Genomic DNA, 16,742 nt, shown 5'->3' on the forward strand with positions numbered 1-16,742 from the left:
CATACTGTATAGTGTGTATATAATCTATATAGACTCTGCCCCTACATACTGTATAGTGTATATAATCTATATAGACTCTGCCCCTACATACTGTATAGTGTATATAATCTATATAGACTCTGCCCCTACATACTGTATAGTGTATATAATCTATAAAGACTCTGCCCCTACATACTGTATAGTGTGTATATAATATCTATAGACTCTGCCCCTACATACTTTATAGTGTGTATATAATCTATATAGACTCTGCCCCTACATACTGTATAGTGTGTATATAATCTATATAGACTCTGCCCCTACATACTGTATAGTGTGTATATAATCTATATAGACTCTGCCCCTACATACTGTATAGTGTGTGTATATAATCTATATAGACTCTGCCCCTACATACTGTATAGTGTGTATATAATCTATATAGACTCTGCCCCTACATACTGTATAGTGTATATAATCTATAAAGACTCTGCCCCTACATACTGTATAGTGTATATAATCTATAAAGACTCTGCCCCTACATACTGTATAGTGTATATAATCTATATAGACTCTGCCCCTACATACTGTATAGTGTGTATATAATATATATAGACTCTGCCCCTACATACTTTATAGTGTGTATATAATATATATAGACTCTGCCCCTACATACTTTATAGTGTGTATATAATATATATAGACTCTGCCCCTACATACTTTATAGTGTGTATATAATATATATAGACTCTGCCCCTACATACTGTATAGTGTATATAATCTATATAGACTCTGCCCCTACATACTGTATAGTGTGTATATAATATATATAGACTCTGCCCCTACATACTGTATAGTGTATATAATCTATAAAGACTCTGCCCCTACATACTGTATAGTGTGTATATAATATATATAGACTCTGCCCCTACATACTGTATAGTGTATATAATCTATATAGACTCTGCCCCTACATACTGTATAGTGTATATAATCTATATAGACTCTGCCCCTACATACTGTATAGTGTATATAATCTATATAGACTCTGCCCCTACATACTGTATAGTGTATATAATCTATATAGACTCTGCCCCTACATACTGTATAGTGTATATAATCTATAAAGACTCTGCCCCTACATACTGTATAGTGTGTATATAATCTATATAGACTCTGCCCCTACATACTGTATAGTGTATATAATCTATATAGACTCTGCCCCTACATACTGTATAGTGTATATAATCTATATAGACTCTGCCCCTACATACTGTATAGTGTATATAATCTATATAGACTCTGCCCCTACATACTGTATAGTGTATATAATCTATAAAGACTCTGCCCCTACATACTGTATAGTGTGTATATAATATATATAGACTCTGCCCCTACATACTGTATAGTGTATATAATCTATAAAGACTCTGCTCCTACATACTGTATAGTGTGTATATAATATATATAGACTCTGCCCCTACATACTGTATAGTGTGTATATAATCTATATAGACTCTGCCCCTACATACTTTATAGTGTGTATATAATCTATATAGACTCTGCCCCTACATACTGTATAGTGTATATATAATCTATATAGACTCTGCCCCTACATACTGTATAGTGTATATATAATCTATATAGACTCTGCCCCTACATACTGTATAGTGTATATAATCTATATAGACTCTGCCCCTACATACTGTATAGTGTGTATATAATCTATATAGACTCTGCCCCTACATACTGTATAGTGTGTATATAATCTATATAGACTCTGCCCCTACATACTGTATAGTGTGTATATAATCTATATAGACTCTGCCCCTACATACTGTATAGTGTGTATATAATCTATATAGACTCTGCCCCTACATACTGTATAGTGTGTATATAATCTATATAGACTCTGCCCCTACATACTGTATAGTGTATATAATCTATAAAGACTCTGCCCCTACATACTGTATAGTGTATATAATCTATAAAGACTCTGCCCCTACATACTGTATAGTGTATATAATCTATATAGACTCTGCCCCTACATACTGTATAGTGTGTATATAATATATATAGACTCTGCCCCTACATACTTTATAGTGTGTATATAATATATATAGACTCTGCCCCTACATACTTTATAGTGTGTATATAATATATATAGACTCTGCCCCTACATACTTTATAGTGTGTATATAATATATATAGACTCTGCCCCTACATACTGTATAGTGTATATAATCTATATAGACTCTGCCCCTACATACTTTATAGTGTGTATATAATCTATATAGACTCTGCCCCTACATACTTTATAGTGTGTATATAATCTATATAGACTCTGCCCCTACATACTTTATAGTGTGTATATAATCTATATAGACTCTGCCCCTACATACTGTATAGTGTATATATAATCTATATAGACTCTGCCCCTACATACTGTATAGTGTATATATAATCTATATAGACTCTGCCCCTACATACTGTATAGTGTATATAATCTATATAGACTCTGCCCCTACATACTGTATAGTGTATATAATCTATATAGACTCTGCCCCTACATACTGTATAGTGTATATAATCTATATAGACTCTGCCCCTACATACTGTATAGTGTATATAATCTATAAAGACTCTGCCCCTACATACTGTATAGTGTGTATATAATATATATAGACTCTGCCCCTACATACTTTATAGTGTATATAATCTATATAGACTCTGCCCCTACATACTTTATAGTGTGTATATAATATATATAGACTCTGCCCCTACATACTGTATAGTGTATATAATCTATATAGACTCTGCCCCTACATACTGTATAGTGTGTATATAATCTATAAAGACTCTGCCCCTACATACTGTATAGTGTGTATATAATATATATAGACTCTGCCCCTACATACTTTATACTGTGTATATCATATATATAGACTCTGCCCCTACATACTGTATAGTGTATATAATCTATATAGACTCTGCCCCTACATACTGTATAGTGTATATAATCTATATAGACTCTGCCCCTACATACTGTATAGTGTATATAATCTATATAGACTCTGCCCCTACATACTGTATAGTGTATATAATCTATATAGACTCTGCCCCTACATACTGTATAGTGTATATAATCTATATAGACTCTGCCCCTACATACTGTATAGTGTATATAATCTATAAAGACTCTGCCCCTACATACTGTATAGTGTGTATATAATATATATAGACTCTGCCCCTACATACTTTATAGTGTGTATATAATATATATAGACTCTGCCCCTACATACTGTATAGTGTATATAATCTATATAGACTCTGCCCCTACATACTGTATAGTGTATATAATCTATATAGACTCTGCCCCTACATACTGTATAGTGTATATAATCTATATAGGCTCTACATACTAAATAGTGTATATAATCTAAATAGCAGTTATTGCAGAACTACAACTCCCAGCATACCTAGACAGCCAAAGGCTTTCCGGGCATGCTGGGAGTTGAAGTATTAAAACGCCTCAAGCATTGTTTGGGGAACACTGCTATATAGGCTCTGCTACTGTACTTGCACTTTAATTTTTTTCTCCTTATCCTCTAATTGCCATAACACTTTCAATTTTCCACTTACATTATTTTTTTTTTATTTTTTTTATTACAAATGTAATCAAACAACATGTTACTACATAATTGGATTACTTGCCTACCACCAGGGGCTAACCTATCTACTTAGGGGGTATAATTGTTTATTATAGCCCTACCGGATTGGGCACATATCTATCTGGGGACCTGTTTACCTAATGGGGGTCTTATCTATCTGGGACTTTTTCTACATACTGGGGGAGCTCTACTTAATGATGTTAGAGAGCCTGTACAGTAGCTGCAATTTACTTTTAAAAGATTATAATTTTGCATGCTTAAAGTTGTCCTCTTCTGACCCCCTATAACACTTTCATGTTTCCTTATACTGGGGTGTATGGGGGTAATTTTTTGTACTGTGATTCTGTGCCATAGCACAGCATTAATCAATGTTATCGGTGCTCCATTAGTGCATGCTGCTAAGGCTGCCTGCAGGATTAAAGGGGTACTTTAGAAAAAAGAAAATTATCCCCTATCCACAGGATAGAGGATAAGTGTCACGGTGGTCCCGATTAGCTTTCTAAGGCCCCTTTCACACTATAAAATTCATCAGTTTTAAAGATCTGTTTGATGTTCCGTAATGAAAACCCTGAGAATCGTCCGTTAGAAGATTCCATTATAGTCTATAACGGACTTTATTTTGTGACGGGAGAATGAGCGGAAGAAATAGTGCATGCACTATTTCTCCTGTTACTATCTTCCCTCACAAAATAAAGTCCATTATTAATAATGGGTAATAATGAGTTAAAGTGGTACTCCAGGCCAAAACTTTGTTTTATATATCAACTGGCTCCGGAAAGTTAAACAGATTTGTAAATTACTTCTATTAAAACAATCTTAATCCTTCCAGTAGTTATTAGCTTCTGAAGTTGAGTTGCTGTTTTCTGTCTAACTGCACTCTGATGACTCATGTCCCGGGAGCTTTGCAGTTCCTATGGGGATATTCTCCCATCATGCACAGCTCCCGGGACGTGACATCATCATTGAGCAGTTAGACAGAAAACTTAAGAAGCTAATTACTATTGGAACGATTAAGATTTTTTTTAATAGAAATAATTTACAAATTTGTTTAACTTTCCGGAGCCAGTTGATATATATAAAAAAAGATTTTGCCTGGTATACCCCTTTAAAACAGATAATGTAAAAATCCATAGACTATAATGGGATTGTTTAACGGACGATTTTCAGGGTTTTCCTAACGGAACATCAGACAGATCTTTAAAACAGTGTGAAAGGGGCCTTAGCTATCAGCAATGGTATTTTCCGTTTTAGACACCATTATCAACTTTGAGCCATGCGTCTGAAGGGTTAATGCCATACATTGGGGCAATCGATGATGTCCACATTAGCCATGGTTCCTGGCTTCTTATAGCAATAATGCTTACCACCAGGTATACCGCGGGACTAGGACGTACATGTACATCCAATGGTGGGAATTTATCCATGTATATAGAGATTTTTTTTGTCTATTTTTAAAAGCAAAAATTTGCGCAAGAGTTTTTTTTGGGTGCAAAATCTGATAGAATTCTTCATAGCCATGTCCAAGCTTACCATAGAGCACTTTCTACTGTAGAATACAATTTATTAACTGCATATTTTTTTATTTTATTTTTTTAATGACATAAAATTTGCGAATGGACTTTTCTTGCGCAAATATGCACCACCCCGGAGGATACGTACCAAAGTGTTCTAAAGCATCTGAGAATGTGAAACTTGTTTTCCCCTTTGTATTTTGGAAACATAATATATTAACTGTTTTGGGACAGTTAGGACTACTACTCCCATCATAGACAGACTATGCCCATGATGGGGGTTATAGTCCAGAGGCTGAGGGGCAGATCGCACCATGTCGTTCTCCAGAGACCCGCTGCGATCTGCATTTATTAACTGTAAAAGCCGGCAGCTACACTGTGCTGCCCGCTGACTCCTGTATACGCTGTCACATTTCATATTCCCCGCCCGGGAGACGGGAGCTCTGATTGGTGAATAGCTATTCACTAATCAGAGCTCCTGGTGGTGGCGATTATGAATTATGAGCGGTGTATACGGGAGCCGGCGGGCAGCGCAGTGTAGCCGCATGTGCCGCCGGGTTTTACAGTTAAAAATGCGAATCGCAGCGGGTCTCTGGAGAATGGCCCGATGTGATCTGCACCTCAGCCCCTGGACTATAACTCCTATCAAGGGCAGAGTCTGTCCCATGATGGGAGTAGTTGTAGTACCGCAGCGCTGAGGGATGGCACTTGCACATCCCTCGGCTGCGGGACTTTTAGGACTACTACTCCCATCATGGACAGACTCCTTCCATGATGGGAGTTAAAGTTCAGGGGCTGAAGGGCAGATCGCAGCAGGTCTTTTTCCAGAGACCCGCTGCGATCCGCAACACTCATTATGAATTATGAGAGATATATGCAGGAGCCTGGAGCCGGCGGGCAGCGAGGTGTAGCCACATATGCGCCGACTTTTAACTTAAATGCGGGGCATTCTCCAGAGACCCACTGCGATCCGCATTTATTAACTGTAAAAGCCGGCGGCACATGCGGCTACACTGTGCTCCCCGCAGGGCTCCTGTATACACCGTATAAATCATATTCCCTGCCGCCTGGAGACCGGAGCGCTAATTGGTGAATAGCTTTTCACCAATCACAGCTCCCGTCTCCCGTGCGGGGATTATGAAATGTGACGGCGTATACAGGAGCCGGCGGGGAGCGCAGTGTAGCCACATGTGCCGCTGGCTTTTACAGTTAATAAATGCAGATCGCAGCAGGTCTCTGGAGAATGACCCGATGCGATCTGCACCTCAGCCCCTGGACTATAACTCCCATCATGAAAAGAGTCTGTCCATGATGGAAGTATTAGTCCTAAAAGTCCCGCAGCCAGGGGATGTGCAAGTGCCATCACTCAGCTCTGCGGTACTCCAACTACTCTCATCATGGGACAGAGTCTGTCCCATGATGGGAGTAGTAGTCCAAGGTCAGAGGGACAGATCGAGCTACACAGTCCAGGCCTGACTCTGTTCTCATTATGCGTTTGCAAAATGGGAACAGAGCCTTTCTGGCAGTGTGTTACCAAACATGGAGACTCCAGCTGTTGCTTAACCACAGCCCGCATGATGGGAGTTGTAGTTTAGCAACAATTGGAGGCTCCCTGTTTATGAACACGCTGCATTATGTGCGCTCTCCCCAGGGGAGAGCGCAAACAATGTACTAAACCATATTTCTTGCTTTTCTTCTCATTTCAGATACGTGAATGCGGAGGACTACGTCAGATTTGGTGGCCTGTGACGATGACCAGCGTTTTTTTTTATTTCAAAAAAAGGGTTAATGAGGGCTGTGGGGGAATGTTTTTTTTTAATAAAATTTTTTTTTCAATGTGTTGTGTTTTTTATGATTGAATTCTCAGGCTTAGTAGTGGAAGCTGTCATATAGACGGAATCCATTACTATGCCAGGGCTTAGCGTTAGCCCCGAAATCAGCAAGTTCTAACCTCCAATTATTACCCCGGTACCCACCGCCACAGGAGTGCTGGGAAGAGCCGGTACCAACAGGCCCGGAGCATCAAAACTGGTGCTCCTGCGCCTAGGCGATAACAGGCTAGCGTTATTTAGGCTGGGGAGGCCCAGTAACAATGGTCCTCGCTCATCCTGGTAACGTTAGGCTGTTGCTGCTTGGTTGGTATCTGGACTGAAAATAGGGGGAACCATATGGATTTTTTTATTATTATTTTAAATAAATATGTGTGTGGTTCCCCCATTTTTTCATTATCAGCAAGATACCAACCAAGCAGCAACAGCCTGACGTTACCAGGGTGGGCGAGGACCATTGTTACTGGCCCTCCCCAGCCTAAATAACGCCAGCCTGTTACTGCCTAGGCCCAGGAGCGCCATTTTTGATGCCCCAGGCCTGTTGGTACCTGCTCTTCCCTGCACCGCTGTGGCGGTGGGTACCGGGGTAATAATTGGAAGTTAGTGCAAACTGATTTTGGGGCTAATGCTAAGCCCTGGCTTAGTAGTGGATTCTGTCTACAAGATGCATTCCACTACTAAGTCTGAAAATTCTATTATAAAAAAACAACACATTGGAAAAAAAACTAATTAAAAAAAAAAACACTCCCCCACAGCCTTCGTTAACCATTTTTATTGACATTTTAAAAAACCGCTGTTCATCATCGCAATCCCCCGAATCTGACGTAGGCCTCCGCATTCAGGTATCTAAAATAAGAAAACAAAAACAATAAAATGACAACCATTTCTGTGATTTCTACACTATCAAAAAGCTGGTGTAAAATTTTTGATGGAAACTGGACTCTCACTCCATTTAAAATAGAATGTAAAACAGACAATATACGTGGGCACACCTACTTTTACAAAACTGACGTGCTGTTTGAGTGGGCTTTGGAATAGAGGAAGTGAGAGTTATTAAACTGAGAGTTTGAAAGCAGGAGTTTGAGATCGCTGTGAGTGTTACTTTACTTCACTGCAGAGACTTTAAAGGGGTATTCCAGGCAAAAACTTTTTTTTAATATATCAAACGGCTCCGGAAAGTTAAACAGATTTGTAAATTACTTCTATTAAAAAATCTTAATCCTTCCAATAGTTATTAGCTTCTGAAGTTTTCTGTCTAACTGCTCAATGATGATGTCACGTCCCGGGAGCTGTGCATGATGGGAGAATATCCCCATAGGAGCTGGACAGCTCCCGGGACGTGAGTCATCAGAAAGCAGACAGAAAACAGCAACTCAACTTCAGAAGCTAATAACTATTGGAAGGATTAAGATTTTTTAATAGAAGTAATTTACAAATCTGTTTAACTTTCCGGAGCCGTTTGATATATTTAAAAAAGTTTTGGCCTGGAATACCCCTTTAACTCACAAGGTCTACTTACAATTTAATTGTAACAGTTACTGTCTATTTCTCTATCGGCTCCATTGGGGGACACAGACCATGGGTATATGCTGCTGTCTCTAGGAGGCTTTACACTATGGCAACAAGAAAAGTCGTCTCCTCCCAGCAGGGTATACCTACCCACAGGCACCTGAGGTAATCAGTTTTAGCTTAGTGTCTAAGGAGGTATACACTGGTCTGGAGTTTTCCCCAGACCAGGTCTCATATTTTTAATTTTCCTAGGTTAGGGAAGTGTTAGTTAGTTATTCCTTTTTCTTTCCTGTTTTCAGGTGGGGACTCAGGAACATAGCGTTCACTGTTTCCCCTTTTGCGATTTGAGGGGGCACAGGCATCGTGGATGTACTGTCAACCTTCTCTCGCCAACGGTCAGCGCCTGGGGTTGTACCTCATGGGTCCGGGTCCCCCAACCTCCCTGCTCGCCTCGCTCCTACATGGCAGCCCGGCATGATGCAGGTGACAAAAGCTGGCTGAAGACTTCATAGGAAGTTCTTCTGACTAAGGTGAGTATCCCCCTTTTTTCTTTAGGTGTGGACTTTCAACATCTGGAGACCCCCAGTTTTTGGCCCACTGTTCTATATGGGCACTGTTGGGGCTGGCTAGGAGGGATTTCCCTCCTTTCCTTTATGTGGGGACTTTTATTATATCTGGGGATGAGCAGTGTGTGGTGTTTCACAGTATTTGTGTGTGTGTGTGTGTGTGTGTGGTGTTTGCCTTTTTACCACGGCTACAGAAGGCAGCCGCGGCGCTTGTCTTACCTTGCGGGCGTTCGGCGCCCGTTCTTACTTTCATTTCGGCAGCGCGGTTTCCGACGTTCTTTCATTTCAGTAGTGCGGCTTCCGACAGTGTATCGCCATTAGGGACTGATTGTCTCGCCATTAGGGCCCGATGCGTTTTGGCTCCGCCCACCCAGGCCGTCGAAGCCCGCATAAGGGTGCGAACTAAGCCCCACTCAGTGCTGTGCGCGCCGTGACCACCCGTCTTGGGGATTAGCTCTTGAATCGTCGTGGTCACTTGCCACGGGACACGTTCCTCACAATAACCCCACAGACCACAGTTCCGCATACAAGTCTGGCTCCTCGCCAGCTTTATTTCCACAGGTTGCAGGTAATGCAAAACATAAACGGGAACAAAATAAAGTCCTAGACCGTCTGGTCACTGACTACACATATCAGCATGCCCTGACTACGAACTGGTGAGCTACCCCCAGTTAACCCCTTAAGGACAATGGACGTACTCCTACGCCCCCGTTTCCGAGTCCTTAAGGACCGAGGACGTAGGAGTACGTCCTGTCCATTCCCGGCCCCCCCGCCGCTAGCCGGAGGGGAGCCGGTACCCGATGCCTGCTGAAATCGTTCAGCAGGCATCGCGGCATATCGCCCAGGGGGTCATGATGACCCCCCATGTCGGCGATGGCCGCAGATCGCTGGACAATTCAGCTCAGCGATCTGCGGCGGATTCCGGGTCAATCAGGTCTCCAGTGACCTGGAATTACTGGCTGATCGGCCCCGAACAGCCATAGCCAGCAGGGGTGAGTTGGCACTGGTGCCACCTTACGATCGCCCTGATTCGTCGGCCGTTTACCTGCCGACCAATCAGGGCACCTGCTGCGGGTGTCACTCCCGCAACCTGCTCCTCCCCTCTTCCGGAGGACGTGAGCCGGTGCGGGAAGAAGACCCCGGGAGCTGGGAACCCAGATCCCCGGCGTCAATGTTGGGATCGGGGCCCCAGGAGCGGCGGCGGGGGACTGACCTGCAGCGGAGCAGCAGTTGGAGGTGATTGACAGCCTACTGCTGTTGCTTAGCAACAGCTCCCAGCATGCAAAAAGGGCATGCTGGGAGCTGTAGTTATGCAACAGCAGGAGGCAGACCACCACAACTCCCAGCATTCCCTTATGGGCATGCTGGGACTCATAGTTTTGCAACAGCTGGAGGCACATTTTTCTATGGAAAAGTGTACCTTCAGCTGTTGTATAACTACAACTCCCAGCTTGCACAATCAGCTAAAGTGCATGCTGGGAGTTGAAGTGGTGCATCTGCTGGTTGCATAACTACAAATCCCAGCATGCCCGTTGGCTGAAGTTGAGCTGAGACTTGTAGTTTTGCAACAGCTGAAGGCACACTGGTTGTGAAACACTGAGTTAAGTAGCAAACCTGTGTGTCTCCAGCTTTTGCATAACTACAATCCCCAGCCAAAGTAGTATGCCTCCAGCTGTTGCATAACTACAAGTCCCAGCATGCCCTTCCACTGTCCGTACATGCTGGGGGTTGTAGCTTTTGCAACAGCTGAAGGCACACTGGTTGCAAAACACGGAGTTTGTTACCAAACTCTGTGTTTCACAACCAGTGTGCCTCCAGCTGTTGCAAAACTACAACTCCCAGCATGCACTGATAGACCGTACATGCTGGGAGTTGTAGTTTTGCAACAGCTGGATGTTACTTCCCCCCCCCCCCAATGTGAACGTACAGGGTACACTCACATGGGCGGAGGTTTACAGTAAGTATCCGGCTGCAAGTTTGAGCTTTTTTACATATGCAAAAGTCATGAATCACCTGTGGGGTATGAAGGTTCACTTTACCCCTTGTTATGTTCCCCGAGGGGTCTAGTTTCCAAAATGGTAGGCCATGTGTTTTTTTTTTTTTTCTTTTTGCTGTCCTGGCTCCAAAAACCATTTGTCGCTCCTTCCCTTCTGAGCCCTCTACTGCACCCCGCCGAACAATTAACATAGACATATGAGGTATGTGCTTACTCGAGAGAAATTAGGTTTCAAATACAAGTAAAAATTTTCTCCTTTTTACCCCTTGCAAAAATTCAAAAATTTGGTCTACAAGAACATGCAAGTGTAAAAAATGAAGATTTTGAATTTTCTCCTTCACTTTGCTGCTATTCCTGTGAAACACCAAAAGGGTTAATACACTTATTGAATGTCATTTTGAATACTTTGGGGGGTGCAGTTTTTATAATGGGGTCTTTTATGGGGTATTTCTAAGATGAAGACCCTTCAAATCTGCTTCAAAACTGAACTGGTCACTGAAAAATAGTGAGTTTGAAAATTTTGTGAAAAATTGGAAAATTGCTGCTGTACTTTGAAGCCCTCTGGTGTCTTCCAAAAGTAAAAACACGTCAAATTTAGGATGCAAACATAAAGTAGACATATTGTATATGTGAACCAAAAAAATATTATTTTGAATATCCATTTTCCTTACAAGCAGAGAGCTTCAAAGTTAGAAACATGCAAAACTTTCATTTTTTTTTCATCAAATTTGGGGATTTTTCACCAAAAAAGGATGCAAGATACCATAAAGTGTTACCACTATGTTAAAGTAGAATATGTCACATAGTTACATAGTTACATAGTTAGTACGGTCGAAAAAAGACATATGTCCATCAAGTTCAACCAGGGAATTAAGGGGTAGGGGTGTGGCGCGATATTGGGGAAGGGATGAGATTTTATATTTCTTCATAAGCATTAATCTTATTTTGTTCCAGGAATGTATCTAATCCTGTTTTAAAGCTGTTACTTGTTCCTGCTGTGACCAGTTCCTGAGGTAGACCGTTCCATAAATTCACAGTCCTCACGGTAAAGAAGGCGTGTCGCCCCTTGAGACTAAACTTTTTTTTCTCCAGACGGAGGGAGTGCCCCCTCGTCCTTTGGGGGGGTTTAACCTGGAACTATCACGAAAAAACTATCTCGGAATCAGAATGATAAGTAAAAGCATTCCAGAGTTATTAATGTTTAAAGTGACAGTGGTCAGATTTGCAAAAAACGCTCTGGTCCTTGAGGTGTAAAATGTAAAAGGGGTTAAACATATGACTCCTGCAACCTGCTACTCACAGTTCACACCACTTCTTGGACCACTCACAACTTCAGCTGTGTGCTTCCTCAACAGGGTCCGAGTGTCTCTCCCTACAGCAGCATGCTGTTTCCCAGGGAGAGCCCCAACTAATCTGTTTCCTTTCCTTTTAACCCGATAACGACCATGGACGAGTATAGACGTCCAGGTTGGCGGCCGTTCCCGCACCTGGACGTCTATACTCGTCCATTATTCTCGTGGGTGCTGCCCAGTGCACCCACGAGATCGCGGCAGGGACTCGGCTGTATCACACAGCCGGGACCCTGCTGCACTGCCAGGACCGAAGTAAACTTCGGTCCCAGCAGTTTTAACCCTTACAGCCGCGGTCGGAAGTGACCGCGGCTGTAAGGGTTATGACAGAGGGAGGGAGCTCCCTCTGTCTCCTCTGCAGCACCCCACATCGCAATCGCGGGGTGCTGTGTGTAATACGCGGCTGGCCGGGACCTGCCGCACTGCCGGGAGTGAAGTTCACTTCACTCCCGACAGTTTAACTCTTACAGCCAGGGTCAGAAGTGACCGCGCGCTGTAAGGAGTTCTGACAGAGGGAGCTCCCTCTGTCTCTCCTGCAGCACCCCGCAGCGCGATCGCGGGGTGCTGTGTGTGGCCACGGCCACAAAATGGATCTGGATAGGTTGGAGGTTTGGGCTGGGAAGATGAGGTTCAACACTGATAAGTGTAAGGTAATTCACTTGGGGAAGAAAAATCCGGGCTGGGATTATGTATTAAATGGGAGAACACTTGGGACGACTGACATAGAAAAGGACTTGGGAGTCTTAGTTAACAGTAAATTTAGCTGTAGTGACCAGTGTCGGGCAGCTGCTGCCAAGGCAAATAAAATCATGGGGTGCATCAATAGGGGCATAGATGCCCACGACAAGGAAATAATTCTACCGCTGTACAAATCACTAGTCAGATCACACATAGAATACTGTGTACAGTACTCGGCACCAGTGTACAAGAAAGATATAGTGGAGCTGGAGAGGGTTCAAAGATGGGCAACCAGGGTAATACGGGGAATGGGAGGACTACAGTACCCAGAAAGATTATCAGAATTAAGGTTAAGAAAAAAGAAGGCTTAGGGGAGACCTAATAACTATGTATAAATATATCAGGGGGCAGTACAGAGATCTCTCCCATGATCTATTTATACCCAGGACTGTATCTATAACAACGGAGCATCCTCTACATCTTGAGGAAAGAAGGTTTCTACACCAGCCCAGACGGGGGTTCTTTACTGTAAGAGCAGTGAGACTGTGGAATTCTCTCCTGGAGGAGGTGGTCATGGTGAACTCTGTAAAAGAGTTCAAAACAGGTCTGGCGAGCTCAAGGAGGACAGAAACCTCACGGGGAGCAGAAGGGCAATTCTTGGAGAATAATAACATTACTGGTTATGTATTCTAGGTTTATAGGGACAGAAGGTTGATCCAGGGATTTATTCTGACTGCCATATTTGGAGTCGGGAAGGAATTTTTACCTCGAGTATGAGGGTTTTTTGTCCCAGCTGAAAAAAATAATTACTGCAGGAATATTGGGAGGCAGTTAGCATTATATGGGAAAAAAAACAGGACTTCCTTAAATTATGGTTTCTGTACATATGGAGTCAATAAGACAAGAACATGTTGTACTCTAAACATGTCTTTCTAGCTGTACATATGGAAAAATAAGTGTTATCCAGCATAAAGCCTTTATTAACAAATAAACCCAGGCTGCTTAGCAGTAGGGGGCAGATTGGGCCCCAGTCATCATCATGGTGCTGTGGCAGGTGATTCACTGAGCTGCGCTCTGACACATAGATCCCTGGCACCAGGAAGAGAATCATACCAAAGGCCAAGAGCAGCAATACTGTAGACACTAGGGGAGTGCAGGAGGTAAGTAAAGTGTGGTTTTGTTTTGTTTTTAAATATATATATTTAAAAAAATATGATTTTTGTTGGATAATGCCTTACTATCATTGAGAAAAACTTTTGAAGTTTCTGTCATGTTTTGATCGGTTGGGGTCGCCTCACTCCCCGGCTCTGCATTCCTTTGCCTCTGATTGCAAGAGATGGGCTCCAAATACTTGAATAGAGCCCAGCTCCTGTAATGAGCCAGGTAGTGACGCACGCTGCCACGTGCATGAGCCAGCTGGATCTAGAAAATGTGGGAGTCTGAGCAGTGACACACCACCCAGTAAAAATTAAAAAACATGACTGCATGCCATGTCAAAATTATATATCTAAATGACAATATTTGCTTTCAGTTGAAGTGTACCTGTCATGGAAAAAAAAAAAGTTTTGATCGGTTGGGGTCTCAGTGCGGAGACTCCCGCCGTTTAGAAGCATCTTAAGCAATCTTTGTCTACAGTTCACTTTAAATATTGTAATGTTATGTAAAATGGAAATGTGATGTATTAGTCTTTATTTAAAATGCCGTAGATCATAAAGGTGGTCATTGATTTGGTTTTATTTAAAGGGGTTATCCAGGAAAAAACTATTTTTTTTTTTCTATCAACTGGCTCCAGAAAGTTAAAAAGATTTGTCAATGACTTCTGTTAATTATTTTAAAATCCTTTCAGTACTTATGAGCTGCTGAAGTTGAGTTGTTCTTTTCTGTCTAAGTGCTCTCTGATGACACCTGTCTCGGGAACTTTCCATAGTGGAAGCAAATCCCCATAGCAAACCTCTTCTACTCTGTGCAGTTCCCGAGACAAGCAGAGATTTCAGCAGAGAGCACTGTTGCCAGACTGATAAGAACAACTTAAAAGGGTACTCCGGTGGAAAAACAATTTTTTCTTTTCTTTTTTAAATCAACTGGTGCCAGAAAGTTAAACATATTTGTAAATTACTTCTATTAAAAAATCTTAATCCTTCCTGTATTTATTAGCTTCTGAATACTACAGAGGAAATTCTTTTCTTTTTGGAACACTCTCTGATGACATCACGACCACAGTTCTCTCTGCTGACGTTATAATAATAATAACGCTTCATTTATTGTTGTCCTTAGTGGGATTTGAACCCAAGGCCCCACCAGTGCTAACCACTAAGCCACCATGCTGCCCTTAGCATACATCTGCTATGTACGGTTTCTAAAATGGACAGAGATGTCAGCAGAGAGCACTGTGGTCGTTATGTCATCAGTGTTCCAAAAAGAAAGAAATTTCCTCTGTTAGTTTCAGCAGCTAATAAGTACTGGAAGGATTAAGATTTTTTTAATAAAAGGAATTTACAAATATGATTAACTTTCTGGCACCAGTTGATTTAAAAAAGAAGAAAAAATAGTTTTTCCAGAGGAGTACCCCTTTAACTTCAGCAGCTGATAATTATTGGAAGGATTAAAGGAGTAGTCCAGTGGTGAACCCAGTGGTGAACAACTTATACCCTATCCTAAGGATAGGGGATAAGTTTGAGATGGCGGGGGGTCCGACCGCTGAGGCCCCCTGCGATCTTCTGTACGGGGCCCTGACAGCCCGCGGGAAGGGGGCGTGTCGACCTCCGCACGAAGCGGCGGCAGACACGCCCCCTCAATACAACTCTATGGCAGAGCCGGAGCGCTGCCTTCGGCAATCTCCGGCTCTGCCATAGAGATGTATTGAGGGGGCGTGTCGGCCGCCGCTTCGTGCGGAGGTCGACACCCGCTATCTGGCCGGAGAGCCTGGCCCCCGTACAGGAGATCGCAGGGGGCCCCAGCGGTCGGACCCTCCACGATCTCAAACTTATCCCCTATCCTTAGGATAGGGGATAAGTTTTTCACCACTGGACTACCCCTTTAAGATTTTTTTTAATAGAAGTCCTTTACAAATCTCTTTAACTTTCTGTAGCCAGTTGATATTAAAAAAAAAAAGTTTTTTACTGGAATACCCCTTTAAGTTTATAATCCTATAAGCACATAGATATATCCATGCTGTTTCTGACATGGATTGGCTCTGCTTTGTTTTAGCTTTGGATAGAGCACAATCCAAGAAAGATGCAGGTTTTACAAATAACTGGAGTTTTGAAAACCTGGAAGAAAGTGAAGGTGATGTTGAAAAAGAGTAAGTACAGTTCTGTGGACCATAAGATTGAAAAGGATAAAGATAGCATTTCTAGTTCTTCAATTGTTTTTGCTGATGTGCTGTTTCTTCCTAGTTTTTGGTACTGTCCAGTATAAATTTCTTAAAGGAGATATATCACCTAGGTGTCTAGGCATCCTTTATTACCTGTGCAGAGGTCCATGTACAGGGTGAAGTAATCTCTGGCCACCACCTATTGTGAATGGCATGATCTTGTCTTAACTATACAGGGGTGTCACCTTTAACAATAATCCTGTCTGTGATGAGTGAGGAAAATGCAAAAAAGTATTTTCTATAGAACAGGAATAGGGAGATTTATCAAAACTTGTGCAAAG

General features: G+C 42.2%; 1 protein-coding gene across 1 annotated transcript in view; it reads left to right on the top strand.

The window, feature by feature from the left end:
* SENP6 (SUMO specific peptidase 6) overlaps positions 1 to 16,742 on the top strand; it is a 154,818-nt gene that overhangs the window by 12,539 nt on the left and 125,537 nt on the right. Inside the window, 1 exon segment of the mRNA XM_056565910.1 lies at positions 16,296 to 16,389. Within this exon segment, the coding sequence (XP_056421885.1) occupies positions 16,296 to 16,389 (94 nt within the window).

This window comes from Hyla sarda, chromosome 3, assembly GCF_029499605.1.
Source record: "Hyla sarda isolate aHylSar1 chromosome 3, aHylSar1.hap1, whole genome shotgun sequence".
Lineage (NCBI taxonomy): Eukaryota > Metazoa > Chordata > Amphibia > Anura > Hylidae > Hyla > Hyla sarda.